At 56.4% G+C, this 20,770-nt stretch overlaps 4 protein-coding genes across 4 annotated transcripts; 1 reads left to right on the top strand and 3 right to left on the bottom strand.

The window, feature by feature from the left end:
• Positions 1-854: 854 nt before the first annotated feature.
• On the top strand, positions 855-1,879 carry NCS54_00711800 (Hypothetical protein; the record flags this gene model as incomplete). Its single annotated transcript, XM_053152552.1, has 2 exons — positions 855-984; positions 1,044-1,879. The coding sequence occupies 2 exons, from the start codon at positions 855-857 to the stop codon at positions 1,877-1,879; spliced, it is 966 nt and encodes a 321-aa protein (XP_053008527.1).
• A 271-nt stretch (positions 1,880-2,150) lies between these two features.
• Positions 2,151-2,847, bottom strand: NCS54_00711700 (60S ribosomal protein L22; the record flags this gene model as incomplete). The annotated part of the gene is made up of 4 exons (XM_053152551.1): positions 2,151-2,277; positions 2,333-2,529; positions 2,664-2,699; positions 2,833-2,847. The coding sequence occupies 4 exons, from the start codon at positions 2,845-2,847 to the stop codon at positions 2,151-2,153; spliced, it is 375 nt and encodes a 124-aa protein (XP_053008526.1).
• Positions 2,848-3,943: 1,096 nt separating this feature from the next.
• Positions 3,944-4,993, bottom strand: NCS54_00711600 (Hypothetical protein; the record flags this gene model as incomplete). The annotated part of the gene is made up of 1 exon (XM_053152550.1): positions 3,944-4,993. One exon carries the CDS (start codon positions 4,991-4,993, stop codon positions 3,944-3,946), a length of 1,050 nt encoding a protein of 349 aa, XP_053008525.1.
• A 703-nt stretch (positions 4,994-5,696) lies between these two features.
• Positions 5,697-20,376, bottom strand: NCS54_00711500 (Hypothetical protein; the record flags this gene model as incomplete). The annotated part of the gene is made up of 2 exons (XM_053152549.1): positions 5,697-20,179; positions 20,229-20,376. 2 exons carry the CDS (start codon positions 20,374-20,376, stop codon positions 5,697-5,699), a joined length of 14,631 nt encoding a protein of 4,876 aa, XP_053008524.1.
• Positions 20,377-20,770: the final 394 nt, after the last annotated feature.

The raw sequence follows: 20,770 nt of genomic DNA, 5'->3' as shown, positions 1-20,770 counted from the left end.
GGAGGAGGATCATCGATCGGATTTTGCATCAAGGGGCTTCTGCTTCAATTCTTGACGACGACATGACTTGGCTGTCTGGTTTCAGCAAAGCGATTGCTTTTCGCGGGGGCATTTGGACTGGATACTTTTTTACGAGCAAGGAAAGGAAAGGAAAGGAAAGGCAAGGCAATGTAAGGAAGGGGATAGGAGGAAGATGAGGGTATCTCGCGAGCGTATGTTGGGTTTGATGTGTGCTTGGGCACCCTTCAAGTTAGATAGGTTTAGCTGTAGTTTTGTGATAGATACCACATGGGTTGTAATTGGGGGACGAATGAGGAGAGGATTGAATTGACAAGGGAGATTCTGATGATGAACTGAGTCTGTTTTATTGAATGTGATGTCCTACAAGATGGAAGCAACCTCTAGACATATCCGTAGATGTTGACTGTGTTGAGAGTGTGGATCAGTCAGTCTGGGGCTAAAAGTGGATCTCCGGGGAGACTTGCATAACTCCGGGACTCCGAGGTCGGTGCAAGGCTACTAGTGCGGAACTACTCCAGACTGGGGCGTCAGCAAATGGCGGGGAGCCAATATCAAAAAAATCCATGAAAAAGGGCTCGACGTGCAGTTCATCGTCAAACAGCGGTATCCGTCTGTGTCTGTTGATTCTCATAATATTCTAGACTTGTCTATACTCGAGCAGCTAGTATTTGTGTTTTGTCTTATCTTTGTCATCTTTCTTCTTCTTGAACACTCTCTTTCCTCAACGTCATAAACGCCCCGCCATCGGCTTTTATCGGCATCCCTCAAATTATCGACGCTGACGGAGAGAGATATCTCATCTTCTAAAGACTCGCTCGAGTCGCTCAGATTCAATGGCCGCGGACGTGAGAGGGAAGATTGCCGTGGAGGAGGCGGAAGCTTCTGTGCCAAAGCAGGAGAGCAAGGCGCATCACTACAAGGGCTTTGTGGCGGGCGTCTTCAGTGGCATAGCCAAGCTCACAGGTGAGATGAGCAGCTTTATGAGTTTTTTCATGAGAGGTATATATACTGATTGAGTTTAGTTGGGCATCCATTTGATACAGTCAAGGTCCGGCTGCAGACAACAGACCCGACTCGCTTCAAAGGTCCTCTACAGTGTGTTCTTCAGACAGTCCGCAATGAGGGCTTCCGAGGGCTGTACAAGGGCGCGTCACCGCCGTTGGTGGGATGGATGTTTATGGACTCGGTCATGCTGGGTTCATTGACAGTGTACCGCCGACTTCTATCCGATCACGTCTTTCACGTACAGCCGGGTTCTACCACAGGGAGGACGTCACTTCCGTCGTACGGACACGGCATCGCGGGTATCGCTGCAGGCTCGACAGTTAGCTTCATCGCGGCGCCGGTTGAACACATCAAGGCGCGGCTGCAGATTCAGTACGCCGCTCAAAAGGCCGACAGACTGTACGCGGGACCCATCGACTGTCTCCGCAAGATCTATCGGTATCACGGGGTTCAGGGCGTATACCACGGACTATCGGCGACACTGCTCTTCCGGTCATTCTTCTTCTTCTGGTGGGCCAGCTACGATGTTCTCTCGCGGATATTGAGGGAGCGGACGAACCTCAGCGCGCCAGCCGTCAACTTTTGGGCGGGTGGATTGAGCGCGCAGGCTTTCTGGCTAACGAGTTATCCGAGCGACGTGGTCAAGCAGCGCATCATGACAGACCCCCTAGGAGGAGGCCTGAATGATGGAGTTAGGAGGTTCCCGCGGTGGAAGGATGCCGCGGCGGCTGTGTATAGGGAGGCAGGATGGAAGGGATACTGGAGGGGGTTTGTGCCGTGCTTTCTGAGGGCGTTCCCGGCGAATGCCATGGCGTTGGTTGCATTTGAGGGTGTCATGAGGGCGTTGCCATGAGTTTACACATACATATACACAAGTACATACCCCTGACGAGAAGATGTCGGGTCACAAGCGATCATTTACCAAAGCAGCATCACACATTCACATACAACAGACAGAGACAGAGCAAAGAAATTGAAACACCACAAAGAGTGCCACACAGATTGGCTGGGGTTCTATTGGCCAAGTCCTCAAACTTTTATATCCCTGTCCCAATTCACCAACCCATTCCTGCGCCGTTGTAATGCTGACCGGGTTTTCTTTGGTTTGGTTTTTGGTCGTACATTTACTCCTCGTCCTCGTCAGCCTCGTCGTTGACGACGTTGAAGAACTTGAGCTCGTAGACACCCCGCGAGGTGGAGACGACGCGGAGCCAGTCACGGAGCTGCTGCTTCTTGAGGAACTTCTTGGTCCTGGGGGGGGATTGTCAGTAGGCTGGTGTGGAATGTGGATAGTTGTTGGACGCACAGGTACTTGAGGTAGCGGCCAGAGAGGTCGTTGTGGGCAATGACCTCGATCTTACCCTCACCCTGCTGCTGGACAACGACGTTGTCGCCAAGGTTGTTGGTGCGGCCCTCAACCTTGATGCGGTCCTGGAGGAACTTCTCGAAGGCGGCGACGTCGAAGATCTTGTCGCTGGCGGGCTGAGAAGCATCAATGATGTACTGTGGCGATATACGTTAGTCTCGTGGTTCGATAAAGTAACTTCGATCCTTGAATTCGTCGTCGGGTCGTCGCGCCGTCATCGTGTGTCGCCCGGCGCATCTCGTCAAGGGGATCGGGATCGTTTTGAGCGTACCTTCTTGGTCTGCTTCTGGGCCTTGCCCGACTTCTTCTGTTAAGATGACCTTAGCCTACTGCATTTCCGAGGCGCCTCTCATGCTGAAGAACGCGACGACGAGGGTTTCATCCCCCACCGTCGCTTTCACCGCAGAGGGCCTTACAGCAAAGCGGTGTCATGTACGTACTGCCTGAGGAGCCATTGTGAATGGGTTGTTGGTGTTTTTGGGTTGGTGGTGTTTCGTGTGTCAACGCAAAGAAGTCGAATCCTGCGCCTGAAAGAAAGGGAAAAATACGTTTGGGGCCTGTGAGGGTTGGTCGTCAATCCGGAGCCGCGAAATTGGGGATGCGATTTTGCTGGTGGGGTGGGTGAAACTGGTGGAGAGGGCTTTGGCCCTGATTACATAATGTTGAGAAACGGAACGGGAGTGGCTGTTTCAGCTCGCAAACTGAGCACAGACCGCCATGGGTCAGGTTGGGTTGAGGTGAGAAGGTGTAGCAGCCAATCAGATATATTGAAGAGCAGTCAAGGTGGGCAAGTCGACAGGTGCCCACTGCCAAGGCTGTTCAGGTGCTCCATTGCAATGAGCGAACCCAGGACATGCTCCATTTATATCGAGAGATTCATTGGTTGTTGTTAGTGGAGCATGGGTCAGGTCTTCTGTCCGTCTCATTGTGTAGCGGTATCACAAGTCTGGAATTCACCTCAATTGAAAGTCTGAGGATGCTGGCTCAGCTGTCTCTCGAACAGCCTCTGTTTATGACCAATCGGTGTCCGGTCTTGAATCTGACCGATGATGATTCATAATCAGCCCAACCTTCGCTACGTAGGTAAGTATTGACCTTGACAGAAAGCATTTTGTCTGTGCTCTTGAGTGTTAGAGACAGCCCAGGACGTGGTCTTGAGCCAACCTGACCCATGGTGGTCTGTGGTCACACCATCTAGAGCTATGATTGACTAGAAAACACACTATCCGACCATGTCCTGAGCGGACTTGACCCATGCTCCATTTTAACTCACAAGCCTGATTGGCCACACAACCTTCACCTGTACAACAACATCACGCATCAAGACAACATCAAAGGTACCCTCCTTTCAAGAGTAAAATGTATTATCCTAGCCGTACTAAAGCTAAGAAACAACTCAATTCTTTTCCAGGTCCCAATAACTTTTCAACTCTTTCCCACCACACCGAGCTTCACACAGCAGTGCAACCACTCGTTGTCGATGCATTTCACCTCTGTCGTATAACAGAGGCGAAACTCAAGCTAGACAGCTCAGGGTCGCTTCTTCTCAGCCTATGATCTTCTCAGTCTCATCCATTCAGGTTGATAAAAGGGGGTTTTTACAGTGACCTTGAAGACCTTGTCCAGGTCGTCGACAATGTCGCCGGCGAGGATCTCGCGGTACTTGAGGTACAGCTCCCGGAGGCGCTCGCGCTGCTCCTTGGAGATCTTGGCCTGGTCGACCAGGGTGGGCTTCTTGCCGCTGGACCGCTTGTAGTTCTTGTAGCGGATCCTGCCGTCCGGGCCGGACGTGAGGCCGAGCTTCTTGTAGATGGGGTGTCCCTTGTGCTTGTACTTGTACTTGGGAGTCCTGTGCCTGGAGAGGCCGAGGCCGCTGGCAACCTCGTGGCTGACGTTGTCGTACAGCTTGTTCTCGTACTCCTCGTACTCTTCCTCCGAGGGCTCCGGGGCGGGGACGCTCACCCTCCTGATGCCGTAGATTCTGTCGTCATCCGCGTGACCGCCAATAATGATGCCGCGTATGGGTTCATTGTAGGAGGGGTACTTGATCTTTCGGACCTTGGAGCCTCCATCGTTGGTGCTGCTGCCACTGGGGATGGATTCGATGCGGTCGATACGGCCGTCCCTGCTGCCGCTGGTGCCACTCTTGCTGGTGCTGGTGCTGTCGGTCTTGGACTTGGTGTTGGACTTGGTGTCGGGCACGCGGAACTGGCGGTCGACAGTCTGGCGAAGGACAAAGACCTTGTCGTCGTTGTTGACGTTGCGCTGGATCAGCCTTCGGCCTCCGCTACCACCGGCGGTTCTAGTTCCAGCAGCCTGGTTGGTAGTTGTAGTAGTGGTGGTAGTAGTGGTGGTGGTGCTGGTCGAAGGGGGAGACAGAGTAGTGACAACGGTGCTTCCAGCAGCATCGGTGTAGGTGACTACAACAGGGGTGCTGGAGGTGGTGGTAGTGGTGGTGGTGGTGCTAGTGGTCGGGGCCGCGGTGGGGGTCAAGAAAGCAGTGCTTTCGGTGCCATCACCACTATCAACAGCCTTCTTCCCCTTGCAAGGGGTAGCCAGGACGCCCTGGGCGAGGGCGAGCAGAGCAAGCTCGAAACGCATCTTGGGCAAGATGGGGAAGAGAGGAGAGGAGGGGGGGAGAGCAGAAGACGACTTGTGAGGACGAGTTCTGGAGGAGTCTGTCGAGTCTGCTTGAACAGACCTGAGAGGAAAGAACACGCTCTTTATGTCTGTCTTGAGAAACCAAATCACAAACAATGGGCTCATTAATCATGGTTTCCCCCCCTCCGAGTGAGGCCGACTGGCCTTGATGTCATGATGCTCAACAAGACCACTTGTCCTTCGAGTTGAGGCCACGCTGGAGTTGAAAGAATGGCGATACATGGGAGAATAAAGAGGCCGCCCAGTTATGGACGTCAGAGAAGAATGATAGAGTTTACAGTGTTCGGCTATACATGGTCTCAACACCATATCTGGTCAATGACAAGTATCTCGAGGCATTCACTTTAGCCACGCCGTTTCCGCCGCCAACTACTTCAACGCAACTCAATGGACACGTTTTCAAAGGAAATAAGACAGATAAATTAGGTTATGCGGACTCGATCAATATGCAGCAAAATAACTCTCAATCTGCCCGCCCTCGCAAATGTAAACATCACACAACCTGCAACAGTTCTGTCGTGATCCCAGGTAACAGATACAAAAACACCATCTCAACAAACTCGTTCCTATCGTCACACATGATACAATGGTTGCTCATCATGAAAAAAAAAAATACAACGCAGCCAGCCGCGCCCCGCGCTCATTAGCTGCCAAACAGCTTCTTGAATGCACCCTTGATGCCTCCTGGCTTCTTCTTCTCCTCCTCCTTGGCTTGCGCCTTGCGCCGCTCCTCATGTCGAGCTTTGCGTCGCGAGTCCTCCGTGTCCATCCTGACGTGCCTGGATGGACGGGCATCTCGGTCTCGGGGAGATTCAGGTGCTGGCTCATCGCGTGTACGACGCGACCGAGGGCGTGCTTCATCCATCGACTCCCGAGGACGTCTGTACTTGGACCTCGTCCGCTTGGGCGCTTCTTCAACGGGAGGAGACTCCTTCGCTCGTTCTCTGATTGGTTCCGCCACAGCAGGCTCCTCTCGTGCAGGCGGCGGGTTATCTGAAGTCTTGATGCCGAAGAACCTCCTCCTAGGCGCAGGTGCAGGCGCAACCGACTCCTCTCGCTCTGCTGTTGAGGGGCGGTCCCTAATGTCATCAGGCCGAGGTCGCCCAGAGTGGCTGTGTCTCCGCGAGCGACGATGTCTCCGCTCCGGCTCGGCCTCTGGTTCCTTGCCCTTGACCTCCTTAGCCTCCTGGGCCTCCCTGGGGGCTTCTCGGAGGCGTGAAGGCTCACGCTTCCGCTCAGGTTCCTTCTCCTTTGCGCGCCGCTCTGCCCGCTCCGCCTTTCGCTTGTCGTGGGCCGCCTGTTCATCAGGCGTGCGGCGTCTGCGGCCAGAGCTACCAGAACTGCCTTCGGCAGAGAATCCACTGTCTCGCCTAGGAGTTCTGGGAGGCGTGCCCGGGGTGCCTGACCCGGCGCTATCAGGTCTGTAACGGCGGTGAGAGTGGGAACCGTGCGATGATCGCCTTGTACGCTCTCGCGGCTCCTCTTCACGGGGCAGAGCACGCGAGGAAGACTCCTCGACGGGAGCACGGGTACCACGCGATCTTGGCTCCTCCTCCCGGCGATAGCTACGGGGCTTGGGCTCTTCAGCACCTCGTGAGCTCCGGACCCTGGCCTCGCCTTCACCGCGTGATCCACGAGATCGTGGTTCTTCGTCATCACGGTGTCTGCGATAAGATCGACCCTCTTCATCCCGATCCCGATGAGACCTGCGACGGCGCCGACCCTCATCTTCATCCCGAGACCGGTGGGCTCTCTTTTCGTCCTCACCACGGCTCGATCTGCGTTCTTTGCCCTCCTCGTCACGGCTCCTGCTAGAGTGGTGCGAGCGGTGCGAGCGTCGGCGCCTGTGATGTCTGTCTCTGTCTCTATCGCTGCGCGACGAGTCAGATTCTCTGCTCCTGTCGTCTGCAAACCAGTCAGCATCGGACGTGTAGAGTTCCTCGAGCGCATCCTCGAAGCTCCTCCGTGGTGATGAAGAAACTGGGAAGTAGGAGTTCTCGGGATCCGCTGTCATCTGATGTTCCAGATTAGGTAGGTATGCATCATCATCATATTCTTCTTCTTCTTCTTGATGCTGCCTGAGCAGCGGTGGGGGGCTGCTGGGAGGGCTCAGCGCCTCGGCGGCCGCATAGATGACTACCGCGGCAGCTACAGTGTCCTCTGCTCGCTGGATCGACATCTTGCGCTTCCGCCGAAGTGTATGGGCTCGCTGTAAGTCGATCATATCTGTGTCAGGTATCACGATGCCAGGGGTTGGAGGCCTTATGCTTTCATGCTCGGTAGGTGAGGAGGGACCTGAGTGAGCAACATCTCTCCTCCTCAGTCCCTCCTCGATGGTAGTGGCAGGATGCCTGAGCTCTGGCCGCACAGGAACAGGGGCCATTGTCGACTCGCCTTCGGCCTGGAAAGAACGAGGTCTGGTTGCTACTGGTGCGGCCGCTCTTGAGGATGCGCCTTGGATCTCGAGGGAGCGAGGCCTAGGGGCCACCTGTACAGCAGCTCTGGGCGATTCTCCCTTGGCGTCGAGAGAGCGAGGCCTCTGGGCTCTGTGTGCTGCTGCTCTTGATGACTCGCCCTGGGTCTCGAAAGTACGGTGCCTGAGCATAGGACGCACCGGTGTTCGAGACGGTTCGCCTTCAACCTGTAGAGGGAAGGGTCGCGGCACAGGTCTGGCTTCAGATACCCGGCTGGTAACGGGCATGAAGATAGGGTCCTTTGTGTAGATCTCGGTGCCAGGGCGTATCCTCAGCGACCTTCGAGGCCGTTGCTGCTGCGTCAAGAACGTTCGGGGAGGCTCGGCGCGAGAGGGCCTTGCAACGGCCCGTTCGCCCTTTGCCTCTCGGGCGGCAGCAAGCCCAGAAGCTACGGCTGCACCTACCCCGAGGCCTGACCGGACGGGGCTCGGTCTCTTGGGGCTGTCTCGTGCAATCTCGACTGCTTTGCCCTTGTCTCGCGGGGGGATCTGCACCACCCTCGGCGGCTTGGATGCTTCGGATTGAAGTAGCTCCATTGGCTTTGCCTCATGTTCCGTCGCAACCTCGGAGCTTGGAGATATTGGCTGCAGCTCCGCCGCCTCTCTTGGCTTGGCCTCAGGGGTTGGCTCCTGATCCGAGTCTTCATCGTCATCCATATCACGAGTATCGACACCGGGCAGTGTGTTGTGCTCACCAACATCTTGTTGAGGCTGCATTGAATGCAGAGATCGGCTTTCTGGGTAAGGATCCTCAACCGCAGTGTTGTATTCCTCGTCCTCTGAGCAGCTGCTGCTGTCCCACTCATGTTCATGAGCTTGAGAAGGTTGGGACACAGCTTCAGGTGCTAAAGCAGCTGGTGCTGGTATCGGTGCTACACCATCCACCCCGGTCGAGGGAGCAGCTGATGGGAGATCTCGAGTCTGAGGCGGTCTTTCGGTATGAGGCTCGTGTTCAGAGTCGCTTTCGTCTTCAGATGGTATCACTTCCACAGGTTTGGTATTAGCCTCAGCTCCTGCATGAGCAGGTAGAGACTTGTCTCTCATCTCTGTGGAGTCCTGGCGGCCCTGAAGCCCAGGTGCCGGGGCATCAGATGGGCCAAGGACAACGAAATCCGATTCATCATCGGAGTCTTCAGACTCGCTGAGAGCGCCTCTTGGAGCAACACCATCAGCCGTGTCAAGACCAGCAACATCTGGACCGATGGCGCCTTTGGTCTTTGTAGGGCTTAACGGTTCGACGGTTGGTGGCTCCTCTGAGAGATCCGGCTGATCATGCGCCACCTCAATGATGGTGTCGGGCGATGAAGACCTCGACGGGCTTCCTGCCTCGTCAAGGCCCAGCAGAGATCTTCTCTCGACGCCGCCTGTGGGCTCAAAATGGGCTGGGCTGAGCATCGCGACTGGCGAATCGCGATAGAACAGAGGTGAGGGTGACTCGTCGCCAGCTAGTGCCCTCTCTCGGAGATCACGAGCTGGTGTTTTTGGCGAAACTGGCCCAGACACATGCTCATCGTGGTCGGAATCATCCTCGTCAACAGGTCCATCCGCAACCGACTCCAAGAGCTCGAGCAAAAGGGATTGGATCTCGTCGCTCGATTCGGAACCACCGTCGACCTCCTCATCCTCAAGAGTACGAGAAGATGGCTCGAGCTCTGGAGAACTCGCCTGGCGAGGTCGGGGGGTCTCTCGTGCATCTTGTGGAATGATGACGTGGAGAGTCCTGGAGGTTGGTGACGGAGGCTCAGAGTCAGATGCGTGCGATTCAACATCAGATCCCTCTTTTGAGGTAACTGCCGCTGTTACATCGATGGCCTTCTGGACCGGAGCCCCTTCTCCAACAGTGTCAAGCTGATCCTTCTCCTGACTCAAGTCACCCTGCGTGGATGCAACAGGTGGCACAGGAGCTCCAGTATCATCCTCTTCAGAGTCCTCCTCATGAGAAGGTAGCTCTGGAATGCCAGTAGCAGCGGAAGTCTTCGGTGTCGGGCTCGATTCAGTGTCGTGAAGCTCATCAGTTGCTGGGAGAGGTTCCTGGGGCTCTACAATCCGAGCGACGATATCGGGGGTTGGAGATCTGGATGTTTCGTGATCTTTCAGCTCCGACACGTCAAGATCCTCGACTGTCTGAGTATCTCCCAGATATTCACTTTCAGAAATCGGCAGGGCAGTAGGTTCTTGATTGCTCGTAGGGGAGATAGAGCGGCTCAAGGGCTCAGTTTCAGCAGCAGGTGCATCAACAGCTCGAGAAGCGATATCTGCTACTTCAGCCTCGCCTGGAGAAGAGTCTGATAGATGAACAGAAGTTAGGCGCGGCTCAGAGCCGGAGGCCTGTCCATCACCAGCGACGCCACCTTCGATGCCAGCATCTGGAGTAGAAGCTCTAGAGGAGTGGATTGACTCAGAATGCACACCAACAGTGAGATCATCAGTGCCAAGGCTATCTTGAGCGAGAGCCTTGTCCAGGGCGGATTCAGGTCCTGACAAGTAGGGTGAAGGGGCAACGGGCTCATTCACCGGCTCCGCGGGGCTTGAAGGGCTCAGCACTCCCGCATCACGAGTCTCGGATTTGTGTGGCTCGTCATTCTCCGACTCAGAATCCGATTCCCCAGATTCGGAAGAAGCTGCAGCTCTCTCAAGCTCAGGCATGACATCGTTTTGTTGGCTAGCCTTCTCTTCACTCTCAGCTCTTTCAGGCACCAGCTCGGTATGGGCTACTGGAGACGACCTATCTTCATGAGAAGATTTGTCATCGTCATGTGCGCCTAAGTCTAAGATCCTACGGTCTCCAGGGGTGCTTTCAGGTGATGCAGGCCTGGAGGCAATGGTCTGCTGCTGGAGGTCGAATGCTTCGGCATCTTTGGTGCCAAGGACATCTTCGTCGGCTTCAGAGACTGTTGAGGCTGTCGGGGAGTGCGGTAGGTTCTTGGGGTGGGACACTCCCTCCGTGTCGTCAACCGTCATATCTGGGGAACTGGCCCGGGAAATGGGCTCCAGGTGCTCTGGTTGCTGGATGGAAGCTTCTTCCGTTGGTTCAACGTGTCTCCGTTCCTCCGCGTCGGCGCCGCTTAGAGAAGAAGGAGAGCGCGAGAGAACGTCGACCGGTGGCAGTGCGTCATCATCCTTCTCCTCGAGCTTCGACACAGAGGTCAGCGGTTCCTGGACCTCCTGGTCTGTGCCCTTGGCATCGCGAGATAAATCTTCAGTTGTTTGCTGCCCTTCCTCTAGCTTGTCATCGAACCCAACGGGCTCTTCAAATTGGGACCCTACGGCTGGCGGCGACAACTCAGGCTCTGTGGAGCCTCGCTTGAAGTCATCATCGATAGCCTCGGTCTTCTCAGGCTCCAGATGCAAAACTGCGCGGTCTTGCGGTATCTCTCCCGGCGTCTGCAGTACGTTCTCGAAATCAGTGTCGAGGATTTTGGGCTCGTGCAGTGTGATATCAGCGGTAGGGAGAGCTTGCAATAGCCCCAACATGGACACTTCCTGTGTTGGTTCTAAAGTTGCTGTTCTCTCAACTTGAGGTCCAATTTCGGCAGGTTTTGTCTCCTCTTCAAGTCGAACTCCAAGAGAGACAGGATCCTGAGCCTCCTCCTTGCCAGTTATCTGCTGTTCCTCTTCCGAATCCGAGTCGGGAACATTGGCGCTTACAGAGGCCACACCTGGAGTGTCCGAGTCTTGTGCAGCCTCCGGTAATACCGCTTGTCGGTCGATAATTTCGGGATCGGAAGCGTCGGTTGTCCCGGATTTTGCAGCAGCCACATCAACGGGGTTTGAAGGTCGGCCGGCAGTTTCAGGGAGTGATGCCGGCCCCTCCGCCTCTGAGTCTGCTTTCTCAGCCTCTTCAGTTTGCATGCTAACAGCTGTAGATGGGCGAGAGACGTCAGGGAAGTTTGCCGCGTCTCCCTCTACTTCGAGGTCAAAGACACCAGTCTTGGGCATCTGAGTCTCTGCATCGGTGTCAGAGGTCAGCACAGCTGGGGTTTCGAGCTGCTCAAGTGGTGACTCTCTGTCGCCCAGTTGTGATGCAGACGAGTCATGGGCAACGGGAATTGGTGAGTTGGCGTCCATTCCGTCAGTCTGCGCATTGCCATCGTGGGCATCATGGGCTGGCTCTTTGGCGTGTGCTTCAGGCGCGGTTGGTGATTCCATGTAAATGTTTACAGGTTCAGCCCCAGCCTCGGCGGTCTCTCTCTCCAGGGCTTCCGTTGATTGGTCTGTGGCACCATGATTCTGAGGTGCGGGGACTTCAGCACCATCATTGGCTTCTGAGACGGCGTGGCTGGCAGCCAGATCGGCGCCATCTGCTTCTGCGACCGGGTCTGGCTCTTTGGCGACAACTGGAACGATATACTCGGGAGCCTTGACAGCCGCTTCTTGGCTTTCTGGCGCTGTCTCTAAGGGCTCATTCAGCAACTGCTGCTTGGCGTCATCGCCACTTTCTGGGGTAAGCTTCGCTGCCGGACAAGTTTCTATGGCAACTTGCTCCTCAGCCTGCCCAGTCGTCTCCTCACCATCTTGACGAGAACCATCTTGGCCCAGAGTGTCTCTCGTCACCAGCGGCTCCTCAACATCGCCCAGAACCTCGGCCTTTGGCTCTGGACGCGTGGGATCTTCCGCTACCCCAATGTTCGTATTCTGGCCCGAACTCGGCTCGTGTAACCCTGGCATCGTGATTTCTGTGATAGTTTGATCATCTTCTGTGCAAGACGGAGCAAGCGATTTCGTCTCGCTGGCTTCATCGCGCTCGTCGGCCGCTTCAACAATCCGCGGCTGGCTCGACTCATGAGCGATAGGTGTGAGTGCTGTATCATCCTCGTTGGGTGGTAATTCTCGCTGTCCCTGGGTATCGTCTGAAAGTAACTCCAAAACTCCGTGATCCATATCTTCTTGTAACTCCATAGCGGGGAGTCCCAAACGTTGCGGAAAATCAAAAGGGGTATCGTTTAATGAATGTCGTTCCTCACCTTTTTTCGCCTGCTTCTTTTCGCCTGGAATCGGGCCAAGAGTATCTTTGCTCTCTTCTTCTTCCTTGGCCTTGGCCTCTGCCTCTGCCTCTGCTCTAGCTTTTTCGTCATCTTTCTTCTCGGCTTCGGCGGCCTTTTCTACTTCAGGCTCGGGAGCTGGTTCTTCCTCAGGCTCGGGGGGCGACTTGGTAGCGGCGTCTTCAGGCTCTGGAGCAGGTGCTTCTTCAGCGGATGCTTCCTCAGCAGGTTTGGCATCTGCCTCTGGTGCGGGAGGTTCCTGTTCTTCCGGCTTGTCGTCTGTCTCTGCTGCGCGTGCAACAGTCTCTTCGGCAGGTTTCTCCTCTTCATCAGGGGCCTTCACGTCATCAGCTGGTTTTTCATCAGTGGAAGGTGCTTCTTCAGCCGGTTTGGCGTCTTCGGCTGGAGCAGTTGTCGCATCTTCAGCTGGTGGTTCTTCGGGAGCAGTTCTGGCTGTCTCCTCCGTTGCGGGAGCCTCCTCGGCGGGCTGTTCAGTCGCAGCCTCTTCCTTGGCCTCATCGGCTGGAGCCGCAGGTGCTTCCTCACTGGGCTTTTCTTCGGCTGCGGATGCTTCCTCGGCGGGTTTAGCGTCATCGTCGGGCTTCTCCTCGGGTGCTGCAGTTTCTTCCTCTGGTTTGTCGTCAGCAGGTTTGGAATCCTCCTCTGGTTTGGCTTCAGCAGCCGGGTTTTCGTCAGCGGGTTCCTCTCCAGCTGCCTTGGCCTCTTCTTCTGGCTTAGATTCAGCTGCGGGCGCTTCTTCAGTTGTCTCGACGGCGGCGGGCATGGCCTGTTCCTCGGGTTTGTCGTCAGTTGAAGGCGCTTCTTCAGGTTCCGCTTTCTCAGCAGCGGGGGCCTCCTCAGCTGGCTTCTCTTCCGGTTCAGCAGCGGGAGCTTCTTCGACTGGCTGCTCCTCAGCTGGCTTCTCCTCAGCAGCAGGCTCTTCGACCGGCTTCTCCTCTACTGGCTTCTCCTCGGTAGCAGCCTCGGCAGCAGCCTCAGCAGCGGGAGCCTCCTCTGCTGGCTTCTCTGCTGGTTCAGCAGCGGGAGCTTCTTCAGTTGGCTTCTCCTCGGCCTGCTTCTCCTCGGCGGCAGGCTCTTCAGCTGACTTCTCCTCAGTAGCAGTCTCAGTAGCGGGAGCCTCTTCAGCTGGCTTCTCTGCCGGTTCAGGCTCCTTGTCGGCGACAGCAGCGGGTGCCTCCTCGGCAGGTTTCTCTTCGGCAGCCGGAGAATCTTCAGTAGCCTTTTCCTCAGCAGCGGCGGCAACAACAACAGGTGCCTCTTCGACGGCCTTCTCCTCCGCTGGTTCGGGCTCCTTCTCGGTAGCAGAAGCCTCTGCGGCGGGTTCTTCAGCTGGCTTCTCCTCCGCGGGCTTCTCCTCAGTGGTGGGGGCCTCCTCGGCAGGTTTCTCTTCAGCGGTTACCTCAGCGGCAGGAGCCTCTTCTGCTGGCTTCTCTTCAGCGGCGGTCTCAGCAGGAGACTCTTCTGCGGGCTTCTCTGCCGGTTCAGCAGCGGGAGTTTCTTCGGCTGGCTTCTCCTCAGCTGGTTTCTCTTCAACAACAGCCTCAGTAGCGGGTTCAGGCTTCTCTTCAGCAGCAGTAGCCTCAGCAGCAGCGGGTTCTTCAGCTGGCTTCTCTGCCGGTTCAGGCTCTTTCTCGGTGGCAGCAGCCTCAGTAGCAGGTTCTTCAGTTGCTTTCTCCTCAGCCGGCTTCTCATCGGCTGTGGGAGTTTCCGCGGCAGGAGCCTCCTCAGACGGCTTCTCTTCCGCGGGCTTCTCCTCGGCAGTGGCCTCAACAGCGGGTTCCTCTGCAGGCTTCTTCTCTGCTGGTTCCTCCTTATCGGTAGCAGTAGCCTCAGCGGCAGGTTCTTCGGCTGGCTTCTCGTCAACAGAGGGGGCCTCTTCAGCCGGCTTCTCTTCCGCAGACTTCTCCTCGGCAGCAGCAGTGTCAGCGGCGGGTTCTTCAGCTGACTTCTCTTCCACTGCCGGAGCCTCTGCGGCAGGAGCTTCTTCAGCAGGCTGCTCGGCCGGTTCAGGCTCCTTTTCAACGACAGGGGCCTTTTCGGCAGTAGGGGCCTCCTCGGCCGACTTCTCCTCAGCCGCAGGTGCCTCTTCTGTTGGCTTCTCCTCTACAACAGCGGGTTCTTCGGCGGGCTTCTCCTCTGCAGTAGCGGGTTCTTCGGTGGGCTTCTCCTCTGGTGACTCGCGCTCCTTGTCAGCAGCGGCAGTCTCAGCAGCTGGCGCCGGCTCTTCCTCGACTATGGTTGCAGTGTCCTCAGGCTTCTCATCGCTGGCCTGAGGTGCAACCTCTGGAGAACTGTCTGGTTGCTTTGCGGATTCAGGTTCGGCGGCCGAGGCCTCTTCCTTGGCTTCGTCGGCAGGCTGTTTGGCCTCATCCTCGTCCTTGGCGATTTCTTCTGGTGCCTCCGGTTCAGCAACTTTCTCAGCATCGGCCTCAACAGGAGTCACCTCGGCTGGCTTCTCTGCGGGGGCTTCCGATCCGGCATCGTCTATGTCGGACTTGTCTGCAACACTCTCGGCCTCCTTCTCGGCTACAGGCTCGGACTTTTCTTCTGGTGCTTCTGTAGCCTCAGGAGCAGGTGCTGCCTTCTCATCTTCGACTTTAGAGGGGGCCTCGTTGTCAGATTCGTCGTCACTGTCGGAGTCGGAGGCTGCCTCAGCATCTGGTTTGGCGGTCTCAGAAGTCGGCGTCTCCTTTTCAGCCTCAGTGGTTGCTTTCTTGTTGTCAACCTCAGGGGGGGATTCGTCGTCTGATTCGTCGTCACTGTCAGAATCCTCCGCCTTATCGGTGTCTGGGTTCTCGACGTCAGGAGCAGGGGCCGTTTTCTCAACCTCAGAGGTAGATATCACTTTGTCGGCCTCGGGAACCGCCTTGTCGTTTCCGGCTTTAGAAGCATCCCCGTCGTCAGAATCGTCGTCACTATCAGAGTCGTCGTCGTTCTGGGCATCTGGCTTCGCAGCCTCGGGAGCGGGTGCCTCTTTCTCAGCCTCAAGGGTCGCTTTGTTGTCTCCCGCCTTAGGAGGATCCTCATCATCAGATTCGTCATCGCTATCAGAATCTTGGTCCTTTTCGGCATCCGGCTTTTCGACCTCAGCAGGTGTCTCTTTCTCGGCTTCGGGGGCAGGAGTCGCTTTCTCGTCTCCAGCCTGAGGAGGTTCCTCGTCATCGGATTCATCATCGCTATCGGAGTCCTTGGCTTGGTTGGCATCAGGCTTTTCGGCCTCGGCGGGTGTCTCTTTCTCGGCCTCGGCAACGGGCGTCGCTCTCTCCTCCACAGCTTTGGGGGATTCCTCGTCATCGGAGTCATCCTCGCTATCGGGATCCTGAGCCTTCTCGGCGTCAGGCTCTTTAGATGAGGTTTCAGTAGCAGCCGGTTCTCCCTCTGCTTCCTCCTTTGGCTTGGTCTCGGAAGGCCTGGGAGTCTCTTCTGCTGTGGGCTCTGGCTTAGCTTCCTCAGTTGGAGCTGCGGATTCCTCCTTTGCGGCTGCAGCGGCTGGCTCCTTGTCAGCAGCAGGGCTGTCCTCTGAAGCGTCACTCTCTGAGTCACTCTCCGAGTCGGGGGACGGTGCAGGTACAGTCGTCTCTGCTGGGGTTTCAGGAGTAGCCTCTTCAGCCTCGGCCTTCGATGATGCTTCTGGGAGCTGGTTCTTCTCAGCGTCGTCATCCGCGGAGTCCGAGTCTTCTGTGGCCTTGGAACTATCGGGGACCTCTGAGGGGGTCTCCTTTGGTGCTTCAAGCTTGGACTCTGGTGTCGCCTCAGCAACTGGCTTATCATCTTCGTTGTCGCTGTCGGAATCGGAATCACCGCTTTTCTCGGCCTCGGCAGAGGCAGCATTGGCGTCGAGCTCTTCTTTAGGCTTCGCATCATCAGCTGCTGGTTTCGGCTCCGGCGCTGATTCGGCAGGAGTCTCCGAGGCCTCTTTGTCCTTATCCTCCGGCTGAGCAGGTGTTTCGGCGGCGGCGTTGGTCTCGGCCTCTGTAGAAGCGGCTGCGTCCGCATCCTTCTTCTCATCATCGTTGGGTGCAGAGACCTCAACTTCGGGCTCCTTGGCCTCTGCTGTTGCCGCCTTTCCCTCAGACTCAGCTTCAGACTCAGAATCCGATGTCTCGTCAGGCTTTTCGGTGGCCTTTGGCTCCTCTGCTTCAGCGGTTCCAGCTTTCTCGGTCTCACCAGCAGCTTCACCATCAGTGGATTTGCCGTCCTCTGAGGGTTTCACCTCTGATTCAACCTTCTCGTCATCAGCAGCCTTCGCTTCCTGAGCTGCCTTGCCATCATCCGCTTCAGCTGCTTCAGGAGGTTGGTCTTCCGTAGCAGGTGGTTTTTTGTCAGCGGGGTCATCATCCGATGTAGCGGGTGCTTCTTCTTCGGTAACTTTCCCGTCAGTAGTCGAGGTGGACTCGTCTTTTGCTTCGGGAGACGCGGTTTCTTTGGCCTGTTCTTCCGAATCATCGCCGGCAGTCTTGCCATCTGTGGTAGCGTTGTCCCCAGCCTTGGGTTCTTCGCTCTCGGCCTTGTCACCGGATTCTGTTTGCTCTGGTTCGACAGGCTCCTCAGCCTTGGCAGACTCCTCCTCGGCATTCTTGGTCTCGGCTGCAGCAGGCGGTTCGGTTGCCTCAGGTTGCTGTTCTGTTTCCTTTTCGGGTTTCATCTCTTCAATAGACTTGGCCTCGGTCTCAGGAGCGTCGTTGGCGGTTTTGTTCTCTTCAACTGGTTCGACTTCCGCAGAAGGCGTCTCCTCTGGTTCAGCTGGTTTAACTTCCTCGGCAGGCTTGTCATCTGATTCAGAGGTATCTGCTTCAGACGCCTTGGCATCTTCGGCAGGTTTCTCCTCTGATTCAGCAGGCTTAGCTTCCTCAGGGGATTTGTCGTTTGCTTCCGCAGGGGTAGATTCCTTGACGGGTTTCTCTGATTCAGCCGGTTTGGCTTCCTCAGCAGGCTTCTCCTCTGATTCAGCTGGCTTGGCTTCTTCGGTGGGCTTGTCATCAGCTCCAGCGGGGGCGGCTTCTTCAGCCGGCTTATCCTCTGCTTCGACTGGCTTGACTTCCTTGGCCGGCTTGCCATCTGATTCAGAGGTCTCGTCATCTGCTTCAGTCGCCTTGACTTCTTCGGCATGTTTCTCCTCTGATTCAGCAGGCTTAGCTTCCTCAGCGGGCTTCCCTGCTTCGGCCGGGTTGGCTTCTTCAGAAGGCTTGTCATCTGATTCAGCTGACTTTTCTGCTTCGGCGGGCTTTTCCTCAGCAGCTAGTGTCTCCTCTGCTTCGGCAGGCTTGCTTGCCTCGGCGGGCTTCTCCTCTGCTTCGGTGGACTTCTCCTCAGCCGAGGGCGCCTCTCCAGCTGGCTTGTCGTCTGACTCGACCGGCTTTTCTGCTTCCGCAGGTTGAGCTTCGTCAGCGGGCTTCTCCTCGACCGCAGGCGCCTCTTCAACGGCCTTGTCCTCTGCTTCGGCAGACTTCTCCTCGGCCGCAGGTGTTTCCTCAGCGGGTTTCTCCTCGACTGCAAGTGCCTCTGCGACTGACTTATCGTCTCCTTCAGCAGGTTTCTCCTCAGTCGGGGTCTCTGCCGCAGCGGCCTCGGCAGCAGGGGGGGCTTCTTCAGCTGCGGGCTTATCGTCTGCTTCGGCCGACTTCTCCTCAGCTGGCTTGTCGTCTGCTTGGGTGGGCTTTTCCTCAGCAGCAGGTGCCTCCTCTGCTTCGGCAGGTTTCTCCTCAGCTGCGGGCGCCTCTTCCGCGGGCTTCTCTTCGGCGGCGGCCTCGACAGCAGGCTCTTCAGTTGGCTTCTCCTCTGCTGGTTCAGGCTCCTTATCGGTAGCAGCAGCCGCAGCAGCGGGTTCAGGCTTCTCTTCAGTAGCAGTAGCCTCAGCAGCAGCAGGTTCTTCAGATGGCTTCTCTGCCGGTTCAGGCTCTTTGTCGGCAACAGCGGCGGGAGCTTCTTCAGCTGGCTTTTCCTCAGCGGCGGCCTCGGCAGTAGGGGCTTCTTCAGCTGGCTTGTCATCTGCTTCAGCAGGCTTCTCCTTAGCCGGGGGTGCTTCTTCGGTAGGCTTCGCTTCTTCAGCGGCGGTCTCCTCTTGGGGCCCCTTATCCGCCTCTGCAGGGGACTCTTCTGACTCGGGAGACTTCTCTTCCGATGCAGCAGCCTTTTCGTCCGCGGGCTTCTCTTCCTCGGACTTGGCGTCGCCCGCTGGTTGAGACTCCTCAGCGGACTCTTCAGGCTTGGCATCATCAGCAGGCTTCTCTGCCTCAGGAGCAGCTTCCTCTGAGGGGGGTGCAGGCTCTTCAGCCGGCTTCTCCTCTTCTGACGCCTTGGCTTCATCTGGTGTTGCATCATCACCCGGAGATGCCTCGTCCGCTGGTGATGACTCCTCACCCACAGGTTTGGCCTCCGCATCAGATTCGGCCGCCTTGTCCTCCTCCTTTGCGTCAGCAGCCGGGGCGCTCCTCTCCGCCGTCTCGCTGCCTTCGGCGACGGATGACTTGTCTTCGGAAGATTTTGCGTCCCTGGACGAGTGTGAGTGTTTCGACTTGTGGTGGTGAGACTTTTCAGCTTTTGCAGCAGCCTTTTTCTCCTTTTCCTTCTTTTCCTTCTCTTTCTTCTCCTTCTCCTTCTTCTCTTTTTCCTTCTTTTCCTTCTCTTTCTTTTCCTTCTCTTTCCTCTCTCTCTCCTCCTTCTCCTTCTTTTCCTTCTCTTTCTTCTCTTTCTCCTTCTTCTTCTTCTTCTCCTTTTTCGTCAAGGCCTTCTTCTCCACAGGAGCTGCAGTCTCGTCCTCACCACCACCGTCGTCATTCTCGGCTGCTTCTTCTTTGGGGGTTTCTGACCCCTCGGGTTCGGCAGGCGTCTCTTCTGCAGCTGGGGCCTTTTCCTCGTTTGCAGGAGTCTCGGCCTTGGCGGTGCTGTCGTCCTCGGCGGCCGCTTCTTCAGGAGCAGGTACTTCGTCTTTGGCCGCTGTCTCTTCTGTTGACGCTTCCCCCTCCTTGGACTCCTCTTCCTTTGGAGCCTCTTCCGTGGGCGCGGCTTCTGTAGATGCCTCCTCCTTAGACGTGTCTTCTGCGGGAGTCTCTTCTGTGGGTACCTCTTTTGAGGCGGTCTCCTCTTTGGACGCCTCGTCTGTTGATGTCTCCTCCTTGTCGGGCGTCTCTTCAGGTTCGGCAGCTGGTGTTTCTTCTGTGGTGGGTGTTTCTTCGGCTGGTGCGTCTTCTTCCTTCGCGGTGTCCTTGTCCTCCTCCTTGGGAGCTTCTTCTGCCGCTGGTGTTTCCTCTTCGGCGGCTGGTGTCTCCTCGGCCTTCTCTTCTGGCTCTGCAGATTCTGGGTCCTCTGACTTCGTCTCCGCCTCCTCAACCTTCTCCTCCTCCTTGTCCTTCTCGACAGGTGGAGGCAGGGGAACTGGTGGAGGTGGCAACAGAGTCTTTTGATCCTTCTTCTTACCCTTCTTGCCCTTCTTCTTGCTGGATGATGATACAGGTGCAGGCCATGTGTCCTCCGCTGGCGGATCTGGTGCTGGGGGTGGCACGAAAGCTGCTGCTGCTTCGGCTGCTGCCGCTGCCGCCCTCTCTTGTTGCTTCTTCAGCTTCTTCCTCTCCTTCTTGGTGAGAGCTGCTTGTGGTGGAGGTGAGGGTGCCTCCATTGGCACCCTCATGTATGATGGATATCCATTGTCGCCTAGACAAAACTCAGTCAAAGGAAGCCTCTCATGGCAGAGTATACTCACCTTGGGACTCGTCCCTCTCTTGGTCCTCCGTGTCTGAGAAATCCGGTCTTGAGTACTGAACATTTGAGAAATTGGAAAACTGTACATGGTTCCAATCAATATGCGTCCTGTTACCAGGATAGTAGGAGCCGTAGTAGCCAGAATCCATACTTTCTCTCCCTTGTCTTCACCCGACATCACGGGAAGGTCTAGGTTCAAAAAACCTGGGGAGCGACTCTATTATCTTGCTGCTTGCAGATGGGCCGGTCAGGCGATCGGGTAGATGCAGTAGGGCCGCCAAGCGGGACGTTAGATCTCTCTCAGACCCTGAAGGATGTCAAGCCTACCTAGGATGTACCCGTAACTGTAGCCTGTACAAGACGGATAGGTCGTCACCGTACCTACGCAGTAGTCTGTTGACGGAAAATGGGGGGGCGGATGGGGGTGGGCGCGTCTGTGTCGGGGGTATCACGCGGCGTACAGCAGGACACGACAACGCAGGGAAAATAGGGACAAGAACTGCTATTGGACGATGCAAAGCGAGACAGAAGGGATGGGTTCTC

The sequence above is a fragment of the Fusarium falciforme genome, chromosome 5 (genome assembly GCF_026873545.1).
Source record: "Fusarium falciforme chromosome 5, complete sequence".
NCBI lineage: Eukaryota > Fungi > Ascomycota > Sordariomycetes > Hypocreales > Nectriaceae > Fusarium > Fusarium falciforme.
This window is presented reverse-complemented; position numbering and strand designations above follow the sequence as displayed.